Below are 26381 nucleotides of genomic sequence, written 5' to 3'. Positions count from 1 at the left end.
GGGAAGAAAAGCAAGGCTGCATCTTCATCCATTCCCGGAGGGCAAATGGCGCCTTCCAAGAGCAAGATGAGGAAAAATGCTTCTCCTTCAACATCGCAATGCTTCAATTGTAATGAAATTGATCATTACAAGCGAGATTGCCCTAAACTAAAGGAAGAGAAGAAGGACGGAAACGTTGCTTCTCCTTCAGGTATGTATGTTATACATTGTAATCTTGCTAATTCTACTTCTTGGGTATTAGATACTGGTTGTGTCTCACACTTATGTTCCAATTCCCAGGGACGTACTAAGGAGAATTAGAAGGCTTGATAAAGGCGATATGGATCTACGCGTGGGAAATGGAGCACGGATTGCTGCATTAGCCGTAGGATCTTATTTTATTTCTTTGCCTAGTGGTTTTGTTTTGGAACTAGAAAACTGTTACTATGTTCCTATTATCACCAGAAACATCATTTCCGTTTCAAGTTTGGATTCTAAAGGTTTTAGTTTTCAATTTAAAGACAGTAGTTGTTCTTTTGCTTTGAATGGAATGTTTTATGGTTCAGCACAACAAGAAAATGGTCTATATGTGCTAGATACGAGCAAACACATTTATAACATAAATACTAAAATGGCTAAAACTGGTGATTCTAATCTCACATTTTTGTGGCATTGTCGATTAGGCCATATAAACACAAAGTGCATGGAATTACTTCAACGGAAGGGAATTCTAGAATCATTCGACTTAGAGAAGATTAATCAATGTGAATCTTATTTAATTGGAAAAATGACAAAGCAACCTTTCTCAAAAGTGCGAGAAAGAGCAAGCAAACTACTAGGGCTAATACATACGGACGTATGTGGGCCTATGAGTACGAAAACTAGAGGTGATTTCAGCTATTTCATAACGTTTATGGACGATTTCAGTAGATATGGGTATATTTATTTAATGAAACACAAGTCTGAATCGTTTGAGAAATTCCGAGAATTTCAAAATGAAGTAGAGAATCAACATGGCAACAAAATCAAAGCTCTAAGATCAGATCGAGGAGGTGAATATATTAGCCACGAGTTTGATGACCATCTAAAAGAATGTGGTATTCTTTCTGAATTGACTGCTCCGGGGACACCTCAATGGAATGGAGTTTCGGAACGGAGAAACAAGACCTTACTTGATATGGTTAGGTCAATGATGGGTCAAGCCGAACTTCCTTTATAATTTTCGGGACATGCGTTGCAAACAGCAGCACTCACACTGAATCGTGCTCCGTCAAAAGCTGTTGAAAAGACTTCATACGAATTATGGACTGGGAAACTTCCAAAGTTGTTTATTCTAAAGATTTAGGGTTGCGAAGCATATGTCAAGAGATTAATTTCGGACAAGCTCGAACCAAAATTTCACAAATGTTTCTACGTTGGGTATCCAAAAGAAACAAAGGGGTACTACTTCTACAACAAAGTATTCGTTGCTCGTGACGGTGTCTTTTTGGAAAGAAATTAAATCATATTTCCAAATTGACAAGTGGGAGAATAATAGACCTCGAAGAGATTCGAGACGAACAACGAACCAAGAGAAGCAGCTCAAGGCGAAGAACCTCCAAGGCCTTTAGAAGAGCCAGTGGGAATAGTTCCTCAAAACGTTGTTGCCCCTCGTAAGTCAAATAGAACTAAGGTTCAGCCGGACAGATGGACAGGCGTCCTCTTGACTGAAAACTTAGACGTTCTCATATTAGATAGTGATGAACCTATGACTTACAAGCAACCTATGACGAGCCCAAGCTCCACTAAATGGTTAGAGGCCATGAAATCCGAGATAGACTCCATGTCTGAAAATCAAGTCTGGAATTTGGTAGATTTGCCGGATGGGTTTACACCTATTGGATGCAAATGGGTCTTCAAATTGAAGAAAGACAAAGATGGAATTGTATACATATACAAGGCTAGATTGGTAGCAAAAGGTTACATGCAAGTTCACGGCGTTGACTACGATGAAACCTTTTTTCCAGTCGCTATGCTTAAGTCTATTCGGATAATCCTTGCGATTGCCGCGTTTCATGACTATGAAATATGGCAAATAGATGTCAAAACTGCCTTCTTGAATGGTGTTCTTGAAGAGACTGTGTTTATGACGCAACCAGTGGGTTTTGTCGATCAAAAGAACCAAGGAAAGGTATGCAAGCTTAAGAAATCCATTTATGGATTAAAGTGGGCATCAAGGAGTTGGAATAAACGATTTGATGAAGCAGTCAATAAGTTTGGCTTCATCAAGAATCAGGACGAATCTTGTGTATACAAGAAGGTCAGTGGGAGTAAAATTGCATTTCTAGTCTTGTATGTAGATGACATACTACTTATTGGAAACGACATTCCTATGTTGAAGTTTGTAAAGACTTGGCTTGAAAAGTGTTTCTCAATGAAGGACTTAGGAGAGGCACAGTACATATTGGGCATCAAGATCTATAGGGATAGATCTAAGAGGATGATTGGACTAAGCCAGAGCACTTACATTGACAAAGTGCTAGCTAGGTTCAATATGATGGAAGCCAAGAGAGGTCATCTACCCATGAAACATGGCACATATCTAAGCAAGACTCAGTGTCCCAATACATTTGATGAGCGTAGAAAGATGAGTGGAATTCCATACGCTTCGGCTATTGGATCCATCATGTATGCTATGATTTGTACAAGGCCGGATGTTTCGTTCGCACTCAGTGCAACGAGTAGGTACCAGTCAGAACCAGGTGAGGCGCATTAGACTGCTGCCAAGAATATCCTAAAGTACCTGAAAAGGACTAAGGATCAGTTTCTGGTTTATGGTGGTACAAATGAGTTGATTTTTAAGGGCTATATGGACGCAAGCTTTCAAACCGACAGAGATAATTCCAGATCACAGTCTGGGTTTGTATCTGCCTTAATGGCGGAGCACTAAGCTGGAAAAGTGCTAAGCAAAGTACTATTGCGGATTCTACAACTGAAGCCGAGCACATTGCTGGCTCAGAAGCAGCAAAGGAAGCTGTTTGGATTCAAAAGTTCATCAAAGAACTTAGGGTTTTCCCCTCCATTAAAGGACCAATGGCTTTGTATTGCGACAATAGCGGAGCCATTGCCCAGGAAAAGGAGCCTAGGAGCCACCAGAAGTCCAAGCACGTACTGCGGCGATTTCATATACTTCGAGAAATCGTTGAAAGGAAAGAAATCGAGATTTACAAGGTTGGAACTGACGACAACGTCGCGGATCCATTCACTAAACCGTTGCCACAAGCAAAGAACAACGCACATGTTGCAACCATGGGAATCAAGCATATTGGAGAATGGCTTTGATTTTCTAAGTTTTGTTTTAGAACTTAAATATGTGTTTAAAACAATTGGTTTAACCATTTCATATTTATGAAATTTATTATTTCATATTCATTTAATTTGGTTTAGTATTAAATGATAAGTCCATGTGATTCAAAACATTCAAATGGGATGTGAAGATGGATTCTTCGACAAAGAAACACCCATAAGTGAACTTGAATATTGAAGTCACAAAGGATCCCTAATCCAGGTTATTGAAAGGTAGACGACCAATGACTAATGAAGATTAGATTGCAAGTAGATTTGTAGTTCGGTTTCTTGAACTAGATTGACTGGATGTCAGAATCTTTTGCATAGATACTTATTGGATCTTGTATCGGATTGACATGAGAACACTTTAAGAGATTAAAGTCATGTCATAAGTAGTTCTCATTAATGGTGATTAGAACCATTCCTCAGAACATGAGTGATTATGTCTGCTCGTTTAAAAATTATTTCGCTCTAATGCTAGCTAAACGTCGCACCGTAAAAGGAGGCTATACAAGCAGTTATTGGGCGTACTATGAATCAAAGTGAGTACTCATAGATTACGAGATTGGATTATCCTCATATCTTTGATAGGATATGGTGTTGTTGTGTAACAAGGCCTCTCGAAGAGTTAGATACTGTGAAAATGCATGGCCGTGCTCAGAATGGTTAAGGCTTAACCTTCTGTAAAAGTTTAACAGTTGAGCTCTGTATCCGAGAAACACTTCTGGGCCTAATAAGAATGGCTTGGATCTTACCTTATGTTCAGCAAGTAACACTAAGCGAAAATGGAATGTGAATGCACACTTGTCTAAATGACAAGTGGGAGACTGAAGGAAATATGTCCTTCCCCCAAGGTGCATTAAGTCTAATACCAAGGTTCAGATTAATTGCGAACAATTAATTCAGTAAGATCAAGTGATCGGAACAGCTAGCTAGAGCAAAGCTTCTGATCAGTGAGTTCTAATCTATATTAGGCTCACAACTTACTCTTGACTGAACCTATAAGGTCACACCAATGACATGTAACAGATCACCGGATTAAATGAATCGGAAATTCATTTAATATCTTTTCGGGAATTAGTTTGGAAAAACGTATTATACGATACGACCTTGTATCGAATCGTATATCGTATCGCGAATATTCGTAAGCTGGGAGAAAAAAATAATCGTATCTTACGATGGTGATTCTTCGTGTACGATACGATAAATAATAGCCGTAAGGCGTTCGTCGCGAATAGGTAGCCACGCGTGCATGCGCGCAAGGCCGTACGAGCCAGTGAGCTCGCAACGCAGCAAGCAAGCCATCCCGTGTGGCCACGACAGCGTGCACAAGGCACAGCAACACATCATTTAAAAGGATTTGTATGATAAAAATGTCAAAGTGATCTGGCCTTGAAACTCAGAAAAGGACACATAACCTACTTAAACAATATCAAAATTGATGTACAGGGTAGGTTCTTTGAGTTACTCGTCATGATAAGAACACCACTCTGAAAGAATTGTTTGAGAGAGTTAATGTGACAACATTTTACTTAAGGTGGAACTTAGTCAATACAAGGTGTTTAATTTAAGTCTAGATCCATCTAAGTCCAATAAGATTAGGAAAACTGAAAAAACCCGGTTATTGTGATACGGAATTAGCAGCTTTTTGGGCGTGCTTCTAATGAATTAGTTAAATGTTTCAGATTTAGTTCCAAATTACTCGCAATGGAAAATTCTTGTGTGTTCAATCAGTCGTTATGAAGACGAATGGACGTGTTGGCTAAGCTAGCCCTCAGTATAAAGTAGGGCAAAGTTTTTGCCTCTTTTGAATTAGACATGAGAAGGTGCATCCAGACTTGATTTCTTAACAAGAAAATGAATGAACTGACTAAGATAGAGGACATATCCAACTAGTTTTTGAAAACAGAAGATTTTGAAAACAGAAAGGAAGAGGTAGGATCCTTATTTAAAGGCGCATTCGAGAATGTTCAAGGAAGTCATTTGACAATGCGGTCACATGGTTCAGTATAGCCTAAGGTCAAATGGTCTCTTTTTTATTATAGAAGCTTCACTTGGGTTGTTGGATGTAGTACTTGCAAATTACTTGTAAGAAATATTAGTTACTCGTTTCAAGATAAAGTTCAGATGCTCAAAGTTCAAGAAGGTGAAAGACATTCCACTTGAAGAGATGTCAAGGGATGGTAAGGATAGTAAGTGCTACCCATTTATGTTAATAAAGAATGCTTCATTGTGATACAGAAGTAGCAGCTTTTGGGCTTAAGCTCATGTATTTGACCACAACAACCATAGGTTCCCTTGTGATCCCTGGTGTGGAGATCACTCAACATACATCCAGCGGATTAGAGATTGAGGGTTCGGGGGATATTTACTAATACGGGGAGTGCCCAGCATTAGCCCATGAAGCGGTCCTTACTAGCTCAATGTAACGTTTATGGGACATGTATTATTCTACATTACTAATCTAGATTGCTTTTAATGCACAAATAATTAACTAACAGATGTCAAATGACCCTAAGTAATCGTTGTTGTTCATTGGATTCTGGGGGATAAGGAAGTGAAGAATAAGAATTTATAGGTTTTTCAAAAAACTTCTTTTTACCCCCTTAGCTTCGCATAAGCGGCTATATACCTTGCAGGCGAAGCTTAATCATGTAAACAACCTAAAGCTCGACAATCAAAAATATACAACTCATTCCAAAAGCTTCGCTTGCTCTTTTCTCCATTCATTTAATATGATTTAGATTTATTTAAGGTACCTATCAAGAATCTGGATTGTCCAAAGAATATCTTTTTCGGCATTATAAAAATGTTGACAGATTTATAATGGTGATTAAAGCAATAAAACAAATTATGGCACGTTACAATATAGTTTTAGCTATATTGCGGTTCTCGGAAAAGTAAACACTTGTCTTTACTCGTTTTCCTTTTACACAACGTACTTTCCTTGACTTGACTAGACTCTTGGGCAGGATCCAGGCTTAGTTTAAGTGCTTATACGGGCTTAGTTCCACTTAACAAAAGTTAATACGGCGGAACTACGGAATGTACGGAAGACTTAGACTTAGGCTTAACTTGTTTATAGTATGGGAATATGATTTTGTGCCCTTTACTCGGCTGGTTGGAGGTCCTATTTTTTTGAAAGAAGTACCGTGAAAGATAGAGATGTTCGCAGTTTGAGAACTGCTAAAAAGTTTTTGTACGCGAGAAATTTCTCGCGCACAACTCCTGAGCGTGAAACATTTTTCGCGCACCAGTTTATGCGCCAAATTTACTTTAGAATTTGTATTTGAGTTGTGTTGTGGGCAAAATTACCATGCCTTCGTGTACCAATGAGGATGCGACACATGGCACGTATTGCGCCCCCTAAGCAGAAACCATACGAAGACTACCCCACAGCATGGGTATCAATCTACGTATCTACAATGTATATGTATTTGTATTTAAGAGTGTATAAATGTTTGTAATGTACCTATACCTGAAAAGGGGCTTAAGTAGTAGGTATCCCAAGTAGTATGAATAAGCACAATAGGCCCAAAAAGCCCACTATTGCCAAAAGGGGCCAGAGAATTGTAAGGAGAAAGGACACATGTCCTCCTCCCATACCCTAGCCAATCATGTAAAGGGAATATTAGGTCATTCCCACAAAAACCTAGTACTATAAATAGTCCCACTTCCCTAGAAAAAGGGGTCACAATCAATACAATCAAGAGAAATTGCTGCTCTGCCTTCTCTCTACTTTCTCTCTCTATAAAAATACTTTCTTGTGAAATCCTCAGAAGTTACCGGGAAACCTCGAAGGTATCTCACCGGAAAAACCCCACAACATTTGGCGCCGTCTGTGGGGAGGTACGGTAACATGGAAGATCAACGACAGGACAATGATACTGGGCGGCCTACGCGAGTAGAGCGGCCACCCCTCGAAAGAGAAATGCCGACTGAGCATCAGACGCCGGCCACGAGAGTCACTGGAGATGCCGCGCGAATATTTGCGGCCGGGCACACCCCGCGTCATGCTGCCGAGGTAGAGGTGCTCAGCGAGGAGGACAACCAGGCCAATCGCACCCCTCCTGGAGGACACCTAGATCCTCGGGCGGATACAGTAATAGAGGAGAACCCTGATATGCCTGTCTCTGTGGGTGCTCTTCGAGCTATCTTGGCTGAGTTCCAAGCTGATATGGGAAAGACAGTTAATGCTGAGGTACAGAAGAGTATGCTGATTCACACCACTACCGCGGCTGCAAATCATGAGGGACCGACAAGCAATAGGCCAACACTTTCTTTGCGCCCCCCAAACGTCTGGACCAGGCAGATAGGCGAGGACCTGAGGAGGCAGCCGCCAGCGAGTCAGCCCAATCAGGCAATGTCTTACCTACCACGCCGATTGCCACAACGGCTGATCGGAGAAACGTCCCGAGGACGTGAGCAGCCACGCGTAGAGCGGTTGCCTGACTCTAAGTCTGAACTTTCTGACACCGGGTCAACCCCCGTCATGCCGGATAGACCTCTCCCTCATCCAACTTATACGCACCTGAGCCAGGCGCGCCCCGGGGTCACCCGTCCAACCCGTCAAACTCGCAGACGCGAGTCTTCCCAGCGGGTACCCTACTCAAGGCGTCAAGATCCTGTGTATCACATTCAGGAGGGGGTGTCCAACATGGCCCTAGGACACACCACCCCTTTTGCAGACTCCATCATGAGAGCCCCGAGGGAACCCAAAGTCAAGCCGCCCAACATTGATGCTTACGATGGGACCACAGATCCAGACATGCACCTCTTGGTTTACCGGCATCACATGTATGTCCAAGGAACAACTGACTCAACCTGGTGTAAGTATTTTCCGGGCACACTCAAAGGAGTAGCATCTAAGTGGTTCGAGAGACTTCCAGCTGGAACTATTCGCTCTTTTTCGGAGCTCGAGTTATTGTTCTCTACTCGGTTCATGGATCACAAGGAAGAAAAGAAGACGAGCATGCATCTGAGTAGGATTCAGCAAGGAAAAGACGAGTCTCTGAGGAGCTATATGAAGAGATTCAATCTAGAGGCAGGGCAAATTCCGGATTTGCCAGATGGTGTTGCATTCGATAACTTCATTCGAGGGCTTAAAAAGGGCTCTTTCAAGTTTGATCTGGTAAAGAAAAGCGTCCGAACAATGGCAGAAGTGCTGGATGAGGCCGAGGCCTTCATCCATGCAACAGAGATTTGCAGCGTCCCGAAAGATCCCAGAGGAAGTGATACCGCCGAGCCGGCGGCAAAAAAGGAGAAATTTGAAAAGAAGAGTCGGCCTAACGGGACGTGGCCTATTGCCAAAGAGTCAGACAGGGCCCCCGGGGCGGCAGGCCAGAAACGGTCCAGAACTTATGATCGGGAGCGGTTTGAGTATAACACAGACATGTACACAATTCTGATGGACGTCGGGTCCAAATATGACATTGATCGTCCATTTCCCATGAAGTCGCCACCAGAAAGTAGGGACCCCAAACTGTACTGTCACTTTCACAGCGACATTGGGCATGACACCAAAGAATGTAAGAGCTTGAAAAGGGCACTGGACGGCCTAGCCGCTAAGGGATTCTTAAAGAGTTATATCAGCAGGAACACGGGAGGTTCTGGCAAACCCTTCTACAAGAAGAACAAATCCCCTCCCTCGGAGGAAGATGGGAATCGTACTGACCCAGAGTGCGTAGCAGTCATCTCCGGAGGATTGGCCGCCGGCGGGCCGACCATGAGGGGCCAGAAGGATTACGCCAAGCGATTGGGGCAAGTGATGCTGTCCGGCAAGGCCACAGCCGACCCGTTTCCAAAAGTAGAAATCGGCGAAGCCGACCGTGGGAAAATCTCCACCCCGCATGACGATCCTTTGGTAATTGAGTTAAAAGTTGCTAATCTGAGGGTTAGGCGTATTTTGGTTGATACAGGAAGTTCGTCGGACATAATTAGTCTAGAGTGCTTGAACCGGCTGCAACATGATTCCTCAAAGATTGAGAAAATCCATTATCCCATTATAGGCTTCGGAGGTAGTATCATCCACCCAGTCGGCATAATTGCTCTTCCTCTGAGGATGGGAAATAAAAAGGAATCTCGACAAATGGACGTCCGTTTTCTCATAGTGAAAGACCTGACAGCATATAACATCATCTTGGGGCGTCCCACCTTGAATAGGGCAAAGGCTGTCATTGTGACTCATCTGATGCTTCTTAAGTTTATTTGTGACGATGGGAGTGTCAGCACTATACATGGTGATCAGCAACAAGCTAGAGATTGCTACCTAACCACCTTGAGTCCAGAAGCATGGGGGACGGGTGAAGAGAAAGAGACATCGGGAAACAAACGAAAATGTGGCGACACACAACCCAAGATCTTCAAAGAAACATTAACTATCTCAGTAGGGCACATGGAAGAGAGACGCCCAGAGCCTGTTGGGGCTCATTTCAATGTGGTATTAAACACAAATAAACCTGACAGAGTAGTGCCCATCGGGATTTCTCCTGACAACCCGCTGGCGGCAGAGTTGGTCCACCTTCTGAGAGAATTTGAAGATATCTTTGCTTTCACAGTGGACGAAATGTCGGGTATTGATCCTGCTGTGGCCGTCCATAAGCTGAATGTGGACCCAAACTTCAAACCGGTTCGTCAGAAGAAAAGGAACCATGGGGAAGATAGAAATCAGGCGGCAGCAGCAGAAATACAAAAGTTGATGGAGGCAGGGTTCGTCAGGCCTAGTCAGTACCCCGACTGGGTTGCTAATGTGGTCCTCGTCAAGAAAGCTAATGGTACCTGGAGAATGTGTGTTGACTACACCAACCTCAATAAGGCATGTCCCAAGGACAGTTTCCCATTGCCTAAGATTGATCGGCTCGTCGACTCTACAGCAGGGCATGCTATGATGAGCTTCATGGATGCATACTCAGGGTTTCATCAGATTCCGTTGTGACCTGACGACCAGGAAAAAACGTCATTTGTTACTGAACAAGGCCTTTACTGCTACAAAGTGATGCCGTTTGGGTTAAAGAATGCACCGGCCACCTTTCAGCGTCTTATTAACACTGTGTTCATAAAGAAGCTCGGCAGAAATATTGAAGCTTATATTGATGATATGATCGTAAAAAGTAAGCAGCGGGCGGCACACATAACTGATCTTAGGGAGACATTTGAGACTATTCGAGCTTACAACATGAGGTTGAATCCTAAGAAATGTGTGTTTGGGGTGACGGCAGGCAAATTCTTAGGTTTCTTGATTGATGAAAGGGGAATTGAAGCCAACCCAGACAAAATCCAGGCAGTAATTGATATGAGCTCAACAAAGACAGTGAAGGAGGTCCAGCGGCTCACAGGTTGCTTGGCCGCCCTGGGCAGATTCCTTTCCAGGGCTGGAGACAAGTTCCACTACTTTTTTAGGGCAGTCAGAAAGAAGGCCAAGTTTGAGTGGTCGGACGAAGCTGAGGCGGCATTGGTCAGATTAAAGGAGCACTTGCATACCTTGCCTCGTCTTGTTAGCCCCTTGCTAGGAGAGACTTTGTACATGTATCTCGCCGTGTCCGAGCACTCGTTGAGTGCCGTTCTACTGACAGAGAGGGAGGGAATACAGATGCCGGTATACTTTGTAAGTCATGTTTTTCAAAATTCTGAAGTTAGATACCCCACAGTGGAAAAGTTTGGCTTAGCCCTGTTCATGGCCAGCAAAAAGCTCCGTCCTTATTTCTTAGCTCACAAAATAGTGGTCTACACAGATCAACCGCTCAAACTGCCCTTCACAAAGCTGGAGGCGTCAGGACGAATGCTGAATTGGGCAATAGAGCTGAATGCCTTTGATATCACCTACGAGCCGAGGAAAGATGTCAAGGGGCAGGCATGTGCCGACTTTATTGTTGAAATGACAAGGCCAGACTTTGCCAAGAATACAAAGACGGTGTGGACATTGTATGTAGATGGCTCGTCCACGCAGAATGGATGTGGAGCTGGGATAATCTGTCACTCCCTAGAAGGAGATACTTTTGAGTATGCTATGCGATTTAACTTTCAGGCGTCAAATAATGAAGCCGAATATGAAGCCCTGCTTTGTGGCATAAAAATGTGTAAGGCGGCAGGCGCCGAGGAGATTGTAGCACTATCTGACTCCCAACTGATTGTGAGCCAAGTTAATGGAACCTACGAAGCTAGAGATCCGACTATGGTCAAATACATGCAGGCCGTCCATCAGGAAGTAGAACCACTGAAAAGTTTTGAAGTAAGGCAAGTTCCTCGCTCGGAAAATAACCAAGCTGATGCCCTGTCGAAATTGGCAAGTTCCGCGTCTTGTGATACCCCTCGGCACGTGTTTTGGGAGGTAAAGGAGCACAAAAGTGTTGAGCAAATGGAGGTGGAAAACCCTTGACAGAACATCCACATGGATGGATGATATAGTAAACTTCAAAATGAATGGAGTCTTGCCAGAAGACTCAAGGAAAGCGGCAAAACTTCAGAAGAAGGGCTCTTGGTTTGAAATGTGGAACGACACCCTCTACAAGAAGGCCTACTCCCGTCCTTTGTTAAGATGTGTGACGCCTGAGAAAGGGCGGGAAATTCTAGAAGACCTTCATCAGGGGTTGTGTAGCTCGCATATTGGTGGAAGGGCTTTGGCTGAAAAGGCACTTCGAACCGGCTATTACTGGCCGACTCTTAAAGAGGACGCAATTTCACTGGTCAAGAAGTGTGACAAATGCCAGCGTTTTTCTCATCTAATACACCGACCGGCACGAGTTCTGACGCCCATCACGAGCCCAATTCCATTTGCTAAGTGGGGGATGGATCTTCTAGGCCCATTTACGGCCGCACCAGGAGGGAGGCGTTATGTTATCGTTGCTGTAGATTACTTCACCAAATGGGTGGAGGCAGAAGCGCTCAAAAACATAAAAACTGCTGATGTGAGAGCATTCATTTGGAAGAATATCATGACTCGCTTTGGGATTCCACAGGCTATCGTCTTCGATAATGGGCCTCAGTTTGAGACGCCTAAGCTGAAAGAGTGGCTGGCAGATCACGGCGTACACACTTGCTTTGCATCAGTCGGACGTCCCCAAGCCAATGGCCAGGTTGAAGCGTTCAACAAAATTATCTTCGAAGGGATGAAAAAGAAGCTCGACGAAGCCAAAGGTCTATGGGCTGGTGAGCTGCCAAATGTCTTATGGTCCATCCGCACCACGGCTAAGAATTCAACCGGTGAAACACCCTTCTTGCTAGCCTATGGCGCCGAGGCCGTCCTACCCATAGAAATGTGTGAACCAACTTTGAGAGTCATGCTGTATGACGAAAATGCCAACTGGGAGACAATGAAGGCAGCCCTGGACTTTCTGCCCGAGGTTAGAGGAAATGCAGCGCTCAGACAACAGCTGTACAAGATAAGAATGGCAAGAGAATACAACAAGAAAGTCTCTAATAGAGTGCTCAAAGTAGGAGATTTTGTTCTCAGGAAAATGGAAGCCACAGGCCGAGCAAACGAACAGGGTAAGCTGGCGCCCACCTGGGAGGGACCTTATGAGATCTATGATGAGGTTAGAGATGGAACCTACCGCATTCAAGACATGCAGGGCCGACCAATTTTGCGCACTTGGAATGCCGACAATCTCAAGAAATATTTCTTCTAGATATGTGTTAGCTTTGTCTTATCTACCACGATCCATTGCCCAAGGGGCGGCCTCTAATGGTCATAATAGGGTAGTAATTACTTTTGTAACCGGCTAAATTCGCCTAGCAAAGTTATAAATAATACTACTCTATTTGTCCCGTAATATCTATTGCTCGCACAATGAATACAAAAATATACCCTCAAATGCATAATCAAAGCCTAATTGTATGACGGCCTGAGAAGTGGCCCAGATTAGCAAAAACCCTCAGCAAGACTAATTGTTTGAAGCCTAAGAAGTGGCCCAGATTAGCACCAAGTTGTAGGCTGATCACCTATCCAACTTCCTTCCCAGTATAGCATGCCGCTGGCCAACCAGTACGGCATGTTCAAGAGCTCAGCGGCACAAATAACCTTAAATCATAGGTTGTTTGTTCAAGAGCTCAGCGGCACAAATAACCTTAAAACATAGGTTGTTTGTTCAAAAGCTCAGCAGCACAAATAACCTTGACCATAGGTTGTTTGTTCAAAATCTCAGCGGCACAAATAACCTTGACCATAGGTTGTTTGTTCAAAATCTCAGCGGCACAAATAACCTTAAAACTTAGGTTGTTTGTCCAAAAGCTCTGCGGCACCAATAACTTTGAAACAAAGGTTGTTTGCTCAAAAGTTCGGCGGCACGAACGTCCTTGAAAAAGGTTGGTTGTGCAGAATGTTTGGCCGTCCAGTCCATTTGACGAGCATGTCTAGCGCCAATCATACCTATTGATTGACTTGCGTCAATCAATATCGTTATAGACACGCTCGCCAAAGAAAGCGACGACCACAGTAGTGCCTAGCGCATGCTCAGTTGCCTGCGGCACCAATAACTTTGAAACAAAGATTGTTCGCTCAAAAGTTCGGCGGCACGAACGTCCTTGAAAAAGGTTGGTTGTGCAGAATGATTGGCCGTCCAGTCCATTTGACGAGCATGTCTAGCGGCAATCATACCTATTGATTGACTTGCGTCAAACAATATCGTTATAGACACGCTCACCAAAGAAAGCGACGACCACAGTAGTGCCTAGCGCATGCTCAGTTGCCTGCGGCACCAATAACTTTGAAACAAAGATTGTTCGCTCAAAAGTTCGGCGGCACGAACGTCCTTGAAAAAGGTTGGTTGTGCAGAATGATTGGTCGTCCAGTCCATTTGACGAGCATGTCTAGCGGCAATCATACCTATTGATTGACTTGCGTCAATCAATATCGTTATAGCCACGCTCGCCAAAGAAAGCGACGACCACAGTAGTGCCTAGCGCATGCTCAGTTGCCTGCGGCACCAATAACTTTGAAACAAAGATTGTTCGCTCAAAAGTTCGGCGGCACGAACGTCCTTGAAAAAGGTTGGTTGTGCAGAATGTTTGGCCGTCCATTCCATTTGACGAGCATGTCTAGCGGCAATCATACCTATTGATTGACTTGCGTCAATCAATATCGTTATTGACACGCTCGCCAAAGAAAGAGACGACCACAGTAGTGCCTAGCGCATGCTCAGTTGCCTGCGGCACCAACGTGCTTAGTGTATACTCAGTTGCACCTTGGCTACCATACCTATTGATTAAGGAATAATCAAATTACGAAGAGCAAATAAATGCGAGATAAAAGAAGCAACAAAAATAACCTATTTACTTATAAAACAACGCCCGTAGAAAGGCGTGCAAAAGTAGCCCAGAATTCAGAAACAAAAAAGAAATTATTGTGTGCTCAGCAGGCACAATTATACAGACGCCAGCGGCGCCAAAACTTGACAAAATAATTGTTTTTGCCCTTAGGCATGTGAACACTTGAATAAAATTCTTAAAAACTGGGAGGGAAGCAAGTGAGGGAGCAGCCGCATCGTCTTCATCGTCAGAAGGTACAAACTCTGGGGGCGGCTGACCGAGACGCTCAGCATCCAACATAGCGGCACTGTGTTCCAATCGCTGCTGGAACCACGCAAGATCATACTCTGGCATGTGGTTTTCCCAGGCATGCTTAACAGCGTCCTTGGCCGCTTGCTCTCCCTGATCATAGGACTCTAGAAGACGCTCGCGCAAGGTGCGAACTTGCGACCTGGCCGTCTCCAATTCCCCCCGAAGATGCTCGGCTTCCTCAGCCGCCTCTTTGACTTGAGGGTACTCCCGCAACTGGTCCTGAAGCGTCCGTATTTCCGCCGCCGCTGTCTTGGCCTCCTCGACCATCGCCACCATGTCTTTGTCCTGCGCCAAGATCTTCTTTAGCAGCTCGGCCTTGTCAGACCTCAATGAAGCTACCTCCTTTGCTTGAAGGTCTATGGTCGTCTGCATCTGCAGGCGGACCTCTTCAATGGATTTGAACGCATAGTCACCATGGTGGGTAGACTCAGCCACCTGAGCCTTGAGCTCCTCAGCAGTGCGGGTCTTCCAACCCTTGCAGAATTCCATGTGGCAGAACAACTGCAAAAGGAGCTACATGTTAGTAAATGACTTGAAAAGGAAAACAAGTACAAGCAAAAATGGGAACTAGACTCACGTCGAGTAGAGTGGCCTGGATTGCACCAAACTGGGCGTCAGTCTTGCGGCCAGGAAGAGAAGCAACATACTCCGCGGGGACGGCCTTAAATACCTTGCGGCATATAGCCACCCTATCCTTTGACGAATAGTGAGGAGTAGCGGGTACGTTCTCGTCCTCTGCAGCAGCTGCCTCCTTCCCTTTGTCTTTAGCTATAGGAAAAACAACGGCCTTAGGATGACGCGGAGAGTAAGAAGAACTGCCAGAGGAGGCTCGATACGTCTGAACGACGTTCGAATAATACTTACCGCCCGATGACCTAGCTCGGCGGGCCACCTCCGCAGGTATCTGGGAACGGACGTCGGCCGGAATTCCAGAAAGAGGGTCCTCCAACTCGTCAGGATGCCCACCAGACTTTGATTTGGACACCAAGTCCACAACCAGAGACGGCTTGTCCACGCCAATCTCATCGTCATCAGGGCGACCCCCCTCAGCAGCCTTTGACTCGTCCTTCTTCACAAGATGACGGGGTATAGGCTTGGGCTTTTTGAAGGTACTCGGAGTCTCCGAGCCAGCTGGCACGGCTCTCTTCTTCAATTGGGACAGAGTCGTCCCCTTTTTCTTCCCTGACGCCTTAGCCGCGTCCTTAGCTTGCTAGAAAAGAGCGTAAAGGACAGTCAGATATTTGGCCTCGTGATGAATTACAAGTCACTCACTGAATAGTGGCTCGTCATTAAAAAGGACGCCCGTCTTGAAAATGACGAGGCGTACCTTATCAATCTCAAGTCACTCACTGAATAGTGGCTCGTCATTAAAAAGGACGCCCGTCTTGAAAATGACGAGGCGTACCTTATCAATCACAAGTCACTCACTGAATAGTGGCTCGTCATTAAAAAGGACGCCCGTCTTGAAAATGACGAGGCGTACCTTATCAATCACAAGCCGCTCACTGAATAGTGGCTCGTCATTAAAAAGGACGCCCGTCTTGAAAATGACGAGGCGTACCGTATCAATCACAAGTCACTCACTGAATAGTGGCTCGTCATTAAAAAGGACGCCCGTCTCAAAAATGACGAGGCGTACCCTATCAATCACAAGTCACTCACTGAATAGTGGCTCGTCATTAAAAAGGACGCCCGTCTTGAAAATGACGAGGCGTACCTTATCAACCACAAGTCACTCACAGAATAGTGGCTTGTCATTATAAAGGACGCCCGTCCCAAAAATGACGAGGCGTACCTTATCAAGTGCAAGTCACTCACAGAATAGTGGCTCGTCATTAAAAAGGACGCCCGTATCAAAAATGACGAGGCGTACCCTATCAATCACAAGTCACTTGTGGAAAAATGGCTCGTCACCAAAGGGACGCCCGTCTCAAAAAGTGACGAGGCGTACCTTGGCAACTGCAAGAAAAACACTACCTTAAGGGCACGTCATTAAAAAGTGACGAGGCCTACCTTAGCAAACACGAGTCACATGTCAAGATAACGGCTTGTCACTAAAAAAGACGTCCACTGTAGACACTGGACGGGAAAAGCTTAACTTGCAAAGACAACGACCTAAGAGAATACTCACCTTCTCCTCCAACTCGGCCTTGGCTTTCTGCATCTTGGCCTCATAGATGTCGGCCATCCAATCGGTCATGTCGCCCTTCCCAATATCCGCCGCCGACAACTTGCTCATCCCTTCCTCTGTGAACAAAAAGAAACTCAAAGTTAGAAAATATGAATAGACCAACGCGAAACGGCACATAATTTGGCATACAACCTCGAGTCATAGAATATCCTAGGCCTACGGCCGCTAGAAAGGCCTCATTCCGAAACTGGCTAATGTGCGGCAACCACTCGGCCGGCACATGGAAAGTCTTGTCAACGGTTAAGTGGTAAGTGTTGGCCTTGAACAGGACCATTATTTGATCCCACTCCTCGGCAGTAAGTGGTGGAAGGGGCTCGTCACGGACCATATAGTTGGCGTTGCGATTCCAGCGGCTCATCCTCTCATACATCTCCTGGTCGTCCGTGTAAAACACGACCCACCTTTTCCTCCACATATGCCATTTGCTGAGCTTGCCGACCACTGTCTGGTATGTACCACGGCTGCTCAGATTAAACCACCCTTTGGCGGCACTGGGGGAACGAGAGAGGGAGACCAGATGCAGAAAAGCGTTGAACGACGGCTCCACGTCGTTCAGCGCACATTTGGCAATATAGCCAAAGATATCAGCCCACGAGTTGGGGGTCAGCTGGGCCACCCCAATGTTAAAACCATCTAACACTTCCACAACGAAGGGGTGTGGAGGGAATCTCATGCTGAGCTTGATGGATGCGGCATACACTAGGAATTCTCCCTCGGCAAGCAGGCTGACGGTCGAGTCCAGACCGGCTGGCACACGCATCTGGTACCCTTCCCCCACGCAGAGGTCGTCCCTCATCTTGGCCCCATGCCTGTCTAGCCACCGCATCCAGCCTATGTCTGGGTGGATCTCCGACGGAAGCAGCTGGGCCTCCTCCCGTCCTCTGGGCCTAATAGGCTGGGGAGCAGCCTCTTGCTCTTCGGCGGCCGATGGCAATGGAGCGACGCTTGACTCCCCCACTGCCTGGCTCGCTGTACCCCCTTACGAGCTTGCCGTTTGCTCCTCCACCTCGACATATTCGTCGATCTCTTTAAAGAGTTCGGCATATTCTTCGTCGGCTGCCGGGGCGGTGGAAGAATATCTCTCCCTAGGAGGTGTGAATGTTTCCTCCCGCAAGCGCAGGCGCGTAGGATCTGCCGTTTGCTTGGTTCTAGCCATGCCTTCTGCATAGTGAACGAAGCACGTCTTAGGAGTGACCAACAATGAAGAAAAAGACGCGATTGGACGTCCGCCCCGACAAAAGACGAACGGCGGAAAAATCTCAATTAAAACCTTCAAACCCTTACCTAGTACTAGGAGGTCGGCCGCTAACAAAGGGAAAAATGACGAGGGGATAACAAAAACAAGAAAGAAAGGCGAAAACTAACCTTGAAAGATCTGTGAAGTACTTGGTGAAGAACAGGTTGAGTTTGGTGAAGAACAGGTTGAGTTTGGTGAAGAACAAGTTGAGTCTCGCGGTGGCCGGAAATCGCCTGCTGGTGGTGGGAGTACGCCGGAAATCGCTTGTGTATAGCTCTATGAAAACGAAATGTAATAAATGAAATTTACCCCCCTCTATATATAGGGAGGGGCAAAATGGAGAAAGGTGACACGTGTCACCACCTCAACACCTGTCCCAAAGACGAAGATGCAAATCAAAGGTCAAGAAGCGATACCCGGAAAGTGTTTCCAGAAATGCCCTTCTTGAGGGGCAAATGTTGTGGGCAAAATTACCATGCCTTCGTGTACCAATGAGGATGCGACACATGGCACGTATTGCGCCCCCTAAGCAGAAACCATACGAAGACTACCCCACAGTATGGGTATCAATCTACGTATCTACAATGTATATGTATTTGTATTTAAGAGTGTATAAATGTATGTAATGTACCTATACCTGAAAAGGGGCTTAAGTAGTAGGTATCCCAAGTAGTATGAATAAGCACAATAGGCCCAAAAAGCCCACTATTGCCAAAAGGGGCCAGAGAATTGTAAGGAGAAAGGACACATGTCCTCCTCCCATACCCTAGCCAATCATGTAAAGGGAATATTAGGTCATTCCCACAAAAACCTAGTACTATAAATAGTCCCACTTCCCTAGTAAAAGGGGTCACAATCAATACAATCAAGAGCAATTGTTGCTCTGCCTTCTCTCTACTTTCTCTCTCTATAAAAATACTTTCTTGTGAAATCCTCAGAAGTTACCGGGAAACCTCCAAGGTATCTCACCGGAAAAACCCCACAACAAGTTGGACTGAAATTGGGCCTGAGATAAATCTTGCGTGTGAAAGTTGGCGCGAGTAAATTGTCGTGTTGGGCCCTGTGCGCAAGAAAATTCTTGCGCACATTTTACTTTCCACATGTTTTATCCAGCTTAATCCGGTTTTATTTCCGGATTAGAACTCTTTTTTACACTTTTCATCCTTATTTCGAGTTATTCCCAACTAAAACTCTGTTTTTCAATCTTTTTTTGGAATTTAATTGTAATGCAACTAAACTCCGTTTATTGTTTTTCTATCTCTTTTAGGAGTTAAATTGGAATACAACTAAAATTCTCCTTTTTCAATCTCTTTTAGGGGGTTGAGTTGGAGTGCAACTCTGCTCGTAAATCTATTTTGGATGGTTTACTATTTTTAGCAGATACTTAGAATGGAAGCTACTATAAATATCAATTACTATAAATGGAAATATGGGTTTGGAGAATGAGTCAGTTAGTCTTAGAACGTCCGTTGCTTGATTAGGAATACATTTGACAAGTGGATGTTTTGTTTATCACTAAACTTATTGCTTCTAGCCTTAGGCTCAAATGTAGACATCTACACTCGGTCCAATATGATAGAAGCTAAAAGGGGACATCTACCCGTGTCACATGGTATATATCTAATTAAGCAAGACTCAATGTCCTAAACCATCTGATGAGCGTAGAAAATATGAGTATGATTCCATATATATGCTTCGGCCATTGGATATATCATGTATGCCATGATTTGTACAAGACCGTATGTTTCTTCCGCACTAAGTACAACGAGCAGATACTAGTGAGACTCAGGAGAGACGCATTGGACTTTGGTCAAGAATATCCTTAAATATCTGGAAAAAAAAATGTACGTGAAGTAATTCTGTAACACTATTTGACTAGCTATATAAGGCTATAACTAAAAAATTATGTAACTTTATGAGATTATAAGTTTATAAATATCTAGTTTTATAAGACTATAACTATACGGTAATACACCTCTATTGAAGGATTCACGAGGAAAAGTTCATTAAAGTAAATGTTTTCTAACGATACAATTGCAATTTTTTACCTTTTGTAATTTTTTTTTCTTCCTTCTATCTCGAGATTTTAAGAAGTACCCTAAAAAAAATTATAAGAAACAAATAATAATAATACATGTTACTGGTCGTGAATGGTTTTGGGTTAGACGAGTTATGGGTTATAAAAGGATTACAGATTGAAACGGTGGGATTAAATGGGTTATGAGTTGAAACGGTTTGGATTAAATGGGTCACGGATTGCAAAAGGATTTTCCTCGGGCAGGATCATTTCGGTTCGGATTGAACGAATTCGGATTGCCACTGATCGGTCTGTTATCGAATTCAGATCTGAATCGGATCAATATTTACATATTGGGTCGGATTCGGGTTGATTATAATTGGATTAGGTGATCGGGTCGGATTTTAGATTTTAGCTCGTGGGTTTTAAACGGTTATGATTCTAAACTGTCGAGAATGGACACCTACTTCAGATAAGGGAGTAGTGCTTGTTTAATGTTAGAATCTACGGAGTACTTGTTTGATGTTAACATCTACTCCCTCCGTCCAAAAATTATAGCCATGTATTCTAAATCGGGCGTCCTATAATTATAGCATTATTTTCTTATTTGAACATAAAATAATTCTCATATTACCCTTATTTGGGACCACAAAATAAATTAAAAAATGCATTGAAAACTTCTTCATATACTTCATTATTTTCCCTTCCCCGTGTACTTTATTACTTTTTATATGTACTTTATTCATTTTTACTTTTACTATATTGTACTTTCTCATACAAATTAATCATCATACACTATATTTAATTTTCCAACCACTATATTACATTTTTCTTAAAATCCGTAATTTTAATCAAACATGACTATAATTTTGGAACATATGGAGTACAATACAACTATTATACTACTTCGGGATCCTACCACATGTACACCTAGTGTACAAGGCATCTTATACACCATATTTTTCTATTGGTTAAAATTGAATATTTATAGTCTTTCATTCTCATTTTTTAGTAGATTTGATAATGTGTCAACAAATTAATAGTGGTGTACAAGAAAATCTTGTACACTAAATGTACAAGAAAATCTTGTACACTAAGTGTACATGTAGTCTTTTCTCTACTTTCGTCCTCTCTCCCTTAATCCAGGCTTCCAATGCCCCTCAAATCCCAAAAAAATCTTTTTTAATGGCAGCCATTTTTAACTTTACTTTAAAACCAGTATTTAATGTCTACAATTTTAGTTATTTTCTGGGTCACTGAGTTGCTGACTCGCTTCAACAAGCTCCCCGGACCACACATTGTGTAACTCTACCTCTTTCTGCATATTTTGCTCACTTGGGGTTTGCTTTTGTTCTAACAGATTCAGATTTTCGGATTATTTTTTGTATTTCTTGTTGAATATTCGAATAAAGATCTAGTGGGGTTTTCTTGTTTCTTTTGCATGTTGCTTCAAATTCATTGTAAGTGCCTTCTTTATGCTCATTTGATTGATTTCATCATTTTTTGGCAGTTTTTTCACCTTCTAAATGCTACTTTCCTTTCACCTTTATAAATGCTACTTTTTGTGCAATTTGATATATGTTGGCTTTCATATGTACCCAAATCCCTTAGTTGATTAATTTAAATTGTAAAAGTTTAAAGGGTTCTTAAAAGGTTGAGTTTTTTTTGGTTAAATTATTTCAAAGCATTGAATTTTGAAACTTTTTGGTTTAATTGGGAGTTGGGTGTAAAGAAGGAATGCAGACATTCTTCTGGGTAATTTTTGTCTGGGTGCAACTGGCGTTAGCGGGTTCCGACTTTAATGCACTTTTAGAGCTTAAAAAAGGCATTAAAAATGGTCCTAATGGAATTCTTGACTCTTGGAATGCTAAATCATTAGCTTCTGATGGATGCCCAGAGGGTTGGCATGGAGTTAGTTGTAGAAAGGGTAATGTAGAGTCAATCATGCTTAATGATGCTGGTTTGATTGGAGAGATTGATTTCGAAACGATTTCGAGTCTTAAATTGCTTCGAAATCTGTCAATATCGAATAATCAATTATCTGGGAGTATTTTGGAGATTTCTTCCCTAGAATCTCTAGAAAATTTGGACCTCTCGCGAAATTCTTTCCGTGGATTAATGCCTTCTAACATTACTCGGTTGAAGAACTTAGTGTCTGTAAATCTTTCGACGAATAACTTTGAAGGTGTAGTGCCCTCTGGGTTCCTTGAGCTGAAGAATTTGAAGTACCTTGATTTGCACTCTAATAAATTTTCTGGGGATGTTATGAGTCTTATCTCAAAAGTGGGTGGCCTGTTTGTGCTTGATCTTAGCTGCAATCAGTTTAATGGGCAGTTGGATATTGGACTTGGAAGGCCTAGCTTTGTTTCCAATATTCAGTATTTAAATGTCAGTCATAATGCTTTGGTAGGAGAGCTCTTCTCCCATGACGGGACGCCATTTTTTGACAGCCTTGAGGTGTTTGATGCTAGCTATAATCAGATTAATGGTACCATACCTTCTTTCAATTTCGTTGTCTCTCTTCGTGTTCTTCTACTTGGAAGCAATATGTTATCAGGGCCTCTTCCAGAAGTGCTTTTGCAAGATAGTTCAATGGTCTTATCAGAGCTGGATCTCAGCCTTAACCAGCTTCAAGGTAATTGCTGAAAAGCTATAAATATTATATGCACCTTCTCTTTCCTAAATGCAAGGCCTACTTTTAAAAACAATTTTAAGAACTGTTTTAGTGATCTATTTATTCAAACTGAAGCTTGATTGTATGAACGCCAACTGGTCTTATGCACAAATGTGTGCAAATGGTATAACCATGTAAGCAGGCAAAGTAGTCACAAAGAAAAGAAATGTCTACCTTGCAAATGGTTCCTTATTCTTGCTAATGGGGTTATGCTGCATTGCTAAGATAGAAGACTGAACTCTTTGAATATAGAGAGAGAAATTGAGAGAATATGAGATGAGAGTGAATGAACTTGTGATTATTATTGAATGAATGGTTACATCCTATACTTGGTCTATATTTGCTAAGTACATAAGCTGACAGAAGTAGACAGCTGATCACAATTAAGTAACAGTTTCCCTTAAAATCAGGAGGCTAACTAATTTTCCTGCCAAAAGTAATCTTCTGGAAATCAAATTACAACAAGATTAAGGCTAATTAATATGGATACCCTTATCAGGTTATGTTGCAGCCATGTAACTGAATTATACACATTCGGCTTTTGTTTACACCTATGAATAGTGATGAAAATGAAATATTCAGATTATTTTTTCATGAAGGCCCTTAATCCTTTGACCATTCTCTCTCGAAGGGTTAGTTATGATACTAGTGTAAAATGCTTGTCTTCAATAAAAATATGAGCCACTTCTCCAGCAGGTGAGTAATAGATAAAGAGCAACCAGGGGATATGGATGCCCCAATTTTTCATGCTATTAAAAAGGCCAACACTACTGTATCTTGCATTCATTTTTCTAGTTGACACTTTTTTCCCCTCTAGGATGCATATGTCTCAATATATTTAATTTGTTTCAGGGCTGGTGGGAAGTATTACATCTACGAACTTGAGGAGTCTAAACTTATCTTCAAATCAACTTTCAGGCTCCTTGCCCCTGAAGATTGGGCATTGTGTTACCATAGACCTTAGCAACAATAAGTTTTCAGGAAACCTCTCAAGGATTCAACATTGGGGAAGTGATGTAGAGGTTGTTGATTTAAGTTCTAATTCTTTGACAGGGATTTTTCCAAGTAAAACTTGTCAGTTTTTGAGACTGACTTCTCTCAAGGTATCCAACAACTCAGTTGAAGGGGGTCTCCCAACCAATCTAGGCACATACCCTGAGCTAAAATTCATTGATCTAAGCTATAATTTGCTGAGTGGATTCCTCCCAAGTGTATTCAGTTGGACGAAATTTACCAGTCTTAACCTGTCGCACAACAATTTCAGTGGAATTGTCCCTCTTGAAGCAGGATCAGAAATTGATAATTTAGCTTCATACAATTTTAGCTTATTGTCATTGGATTTATCACATAACTATTTAAGTGGTGATTTTCCTATTGAAATAAGCAATTTCCACAACTTACAATATCTCGACCTGTCCAGTAACAATTTTGCGGGCAGCATCCCAAGTAATCTTTCAGAGCAGTTAACTGGACTCAATGTTTCTTACAATAACCTTTCAGGTATTGTGCCTGGGAATCTTAGAAGGTTTGCAGATGCCTCATTTCATCCTGGTAATTCACTACTGATATTCCCTGGTTCACCTGGAAGTAACTTAAGCATGAATTCAAGTCGTCATCATAGCCGGAATCAAGCTGTTGCATCCATTATTGCTGGTCTAATTGGTGGTGCTGTTGTTCTAGTTCTTTTATGGCTGATAATGTATTACAGGAATAAGGTGAAGAAGCATTCTGAAACAGATAAGATAGGGCAAAGTGAGAATAAGAGTAGGCCATCTTCGCTCCCAAGTACAACAGCGTCCTTGAAAAGTATTGATCCATCATCAAATTCACCTAGCTCAGGTCAGGGATCAAAGATGGAAGCTACAGCTGCACTAGGAAGCTCTACATCCAATGTAACAAAGTGCAAAGATCTGGAATCAAGTAGAAAACATGGTGAGATATCATCTTCAAATCAATCGCCTGCCAAAGGCCAAATTGTATTCCAGAATCTTGGTGCAGTTAAGATTGGTTCGCCAGACCAACTTGCTGGGGATTTACATATCTTTGATGGGTCTTTGGTGCTAACTGCTGAACAGCTCTCACGTGCTCCTGCTGAAGTCATTGGGAGAAGTTGCCATGGAATTCTATACAGAGCTGCACTTGACAATGGCCATATGTTAGTCATAAAAAGACTGAAAGAAGGGATAGCAAAAGGAAGAAAAGAGTTTGCAAGGGAAGCCAAAAAGCTAGGAAATGTTAGACATCCAAATCTGGTATCTCTCCAGGGCATTTACTGGGGTCCAAGGGAGCATGAGAAGTTGATTGTTTCAAATTACTTTAATGCACCATGCTTAGGCATCTACATACAAGGTAACCTTATTATTTCATCAGATTTTTTTTCTATATCATCAATGTCTTTCTTTTGTTATTTATTTATGTTTAGCCAATATGTAACAGAACCACTTATGTGACAGGACCAGAACGAAAACAAGTCCCGTGTTTGTCCTTAATGAAACGAGTGAAAGCAGCAAGAGATGTTGCCCAATGTTTAGATTACCTTCACAATGAGAAAGCCATACCTCATGGCAACCTCAAGTCTACAAACATTCTTATACATCCTTTGGTAGAGAGTGTACTCGTCACAGACTATGGTCTCCACCGGCTAATGACACCAACTGGCATTGCTGACCAGGTCCTTAATGCAGGTGCTCTAGGTTACCTTCCACCTGAATTCATCAACTCAAGCGAACCATGTCCATCTTTAAAGAGCGATGTATATGGTTTTGGAGTTATTTTGATGGAGCTTTTAACTGGAAGAAGCTCAGCTGAGATAGTTTCTGCAAATCAAGGTGCCGTTGACTTGACAGATTGGGTGAAAATGTTGGTGTCTGATAACCGCGCTACTGATTGTTTTGATAAAGAAATCTTAGGTAAAAATGCATCTGAAACCGAGCATACAACAGTTGATAAAATGCTGCAGATTGCTCTGAGATGCATTCTCCCAGCATCTGAGAGACCTGATATTAGAACAGTCTTACACAATCTTGACTCCATACAGCAATAGAAATTTTGATTAAATTTCTGTTACTGCACTTGTATATTGCTTGCTTTTCTTAATTCAAAGGCATTAGGGTTTTTTAAACAATAAATAATAATAAATATTTTAAACACATCCCTTAAATAGTAATCCTTAACTAAGTAGTTAGTAAAAGTAAATCCTACTTTTAATTATTCCAGAAGTAGTTTTTGGGGGTTGGAGGTAGAGCTTGTAATTCTTTCCGAATCCGATGGATATCCACCCCCGCGATCCGTAAAGAAGCGGATGGTTAATGAATGAAGTATTGATCGGATGATGGGTGGGTTGAATATGGATGAAGGTGCATCCAACCAACCACCCGATCCTTCACCCGATCCATCAACCAAT

The 26381-nt window shown here is 42.8% G+C and overlaps 1 protein-coding gene across 1 annotated transcript; it reads left to right on the top strand.

Annotated features, from left to right (window-relative positions):
* The first annotated feature begins 21398 nt into the window (after positions 1-21398).
* LOC110802915 (probable inactive receptor kinase At5g10020) lies at positions 21399-26129 on the top strand. The gene is made up of 3 exons (XM_022008366.2): positions 21399-22939; positions 23831-25327; positions 25432-26129. The coding sequence occupies exons 1-3, from the start codon at positions 22042-22044 to the stop codon at positions 26019-26021; spliced, it is 2985 nt and encodes a 994-aa protein (XP_021864058.2). The 5' UTR covers positions 21399-22041; the 3' UTR covers positions 26022-26129.
* Positions 26130-26381: the final 252 nt, after the last annotated feature.

Source organism: Spinacia oleracea, chromosome 4 (assembly GCF_020520425.1).
Source record: "Spinacia oleracea cultivar Varoflay chromosome 4, BTI_SOV_V1, whole genome shotgun sequence".
NCBI classification, from domain to species: Eukaryota; Viridiplantae; Streptophyta; class Magnoliopsida; order Caryophyllales; family Amaranthaceae; genus Spinacia; species Spinacia oleracea.
This window is presented reverse-complemented; position numbering and strand designations above follow the sequence as displayed.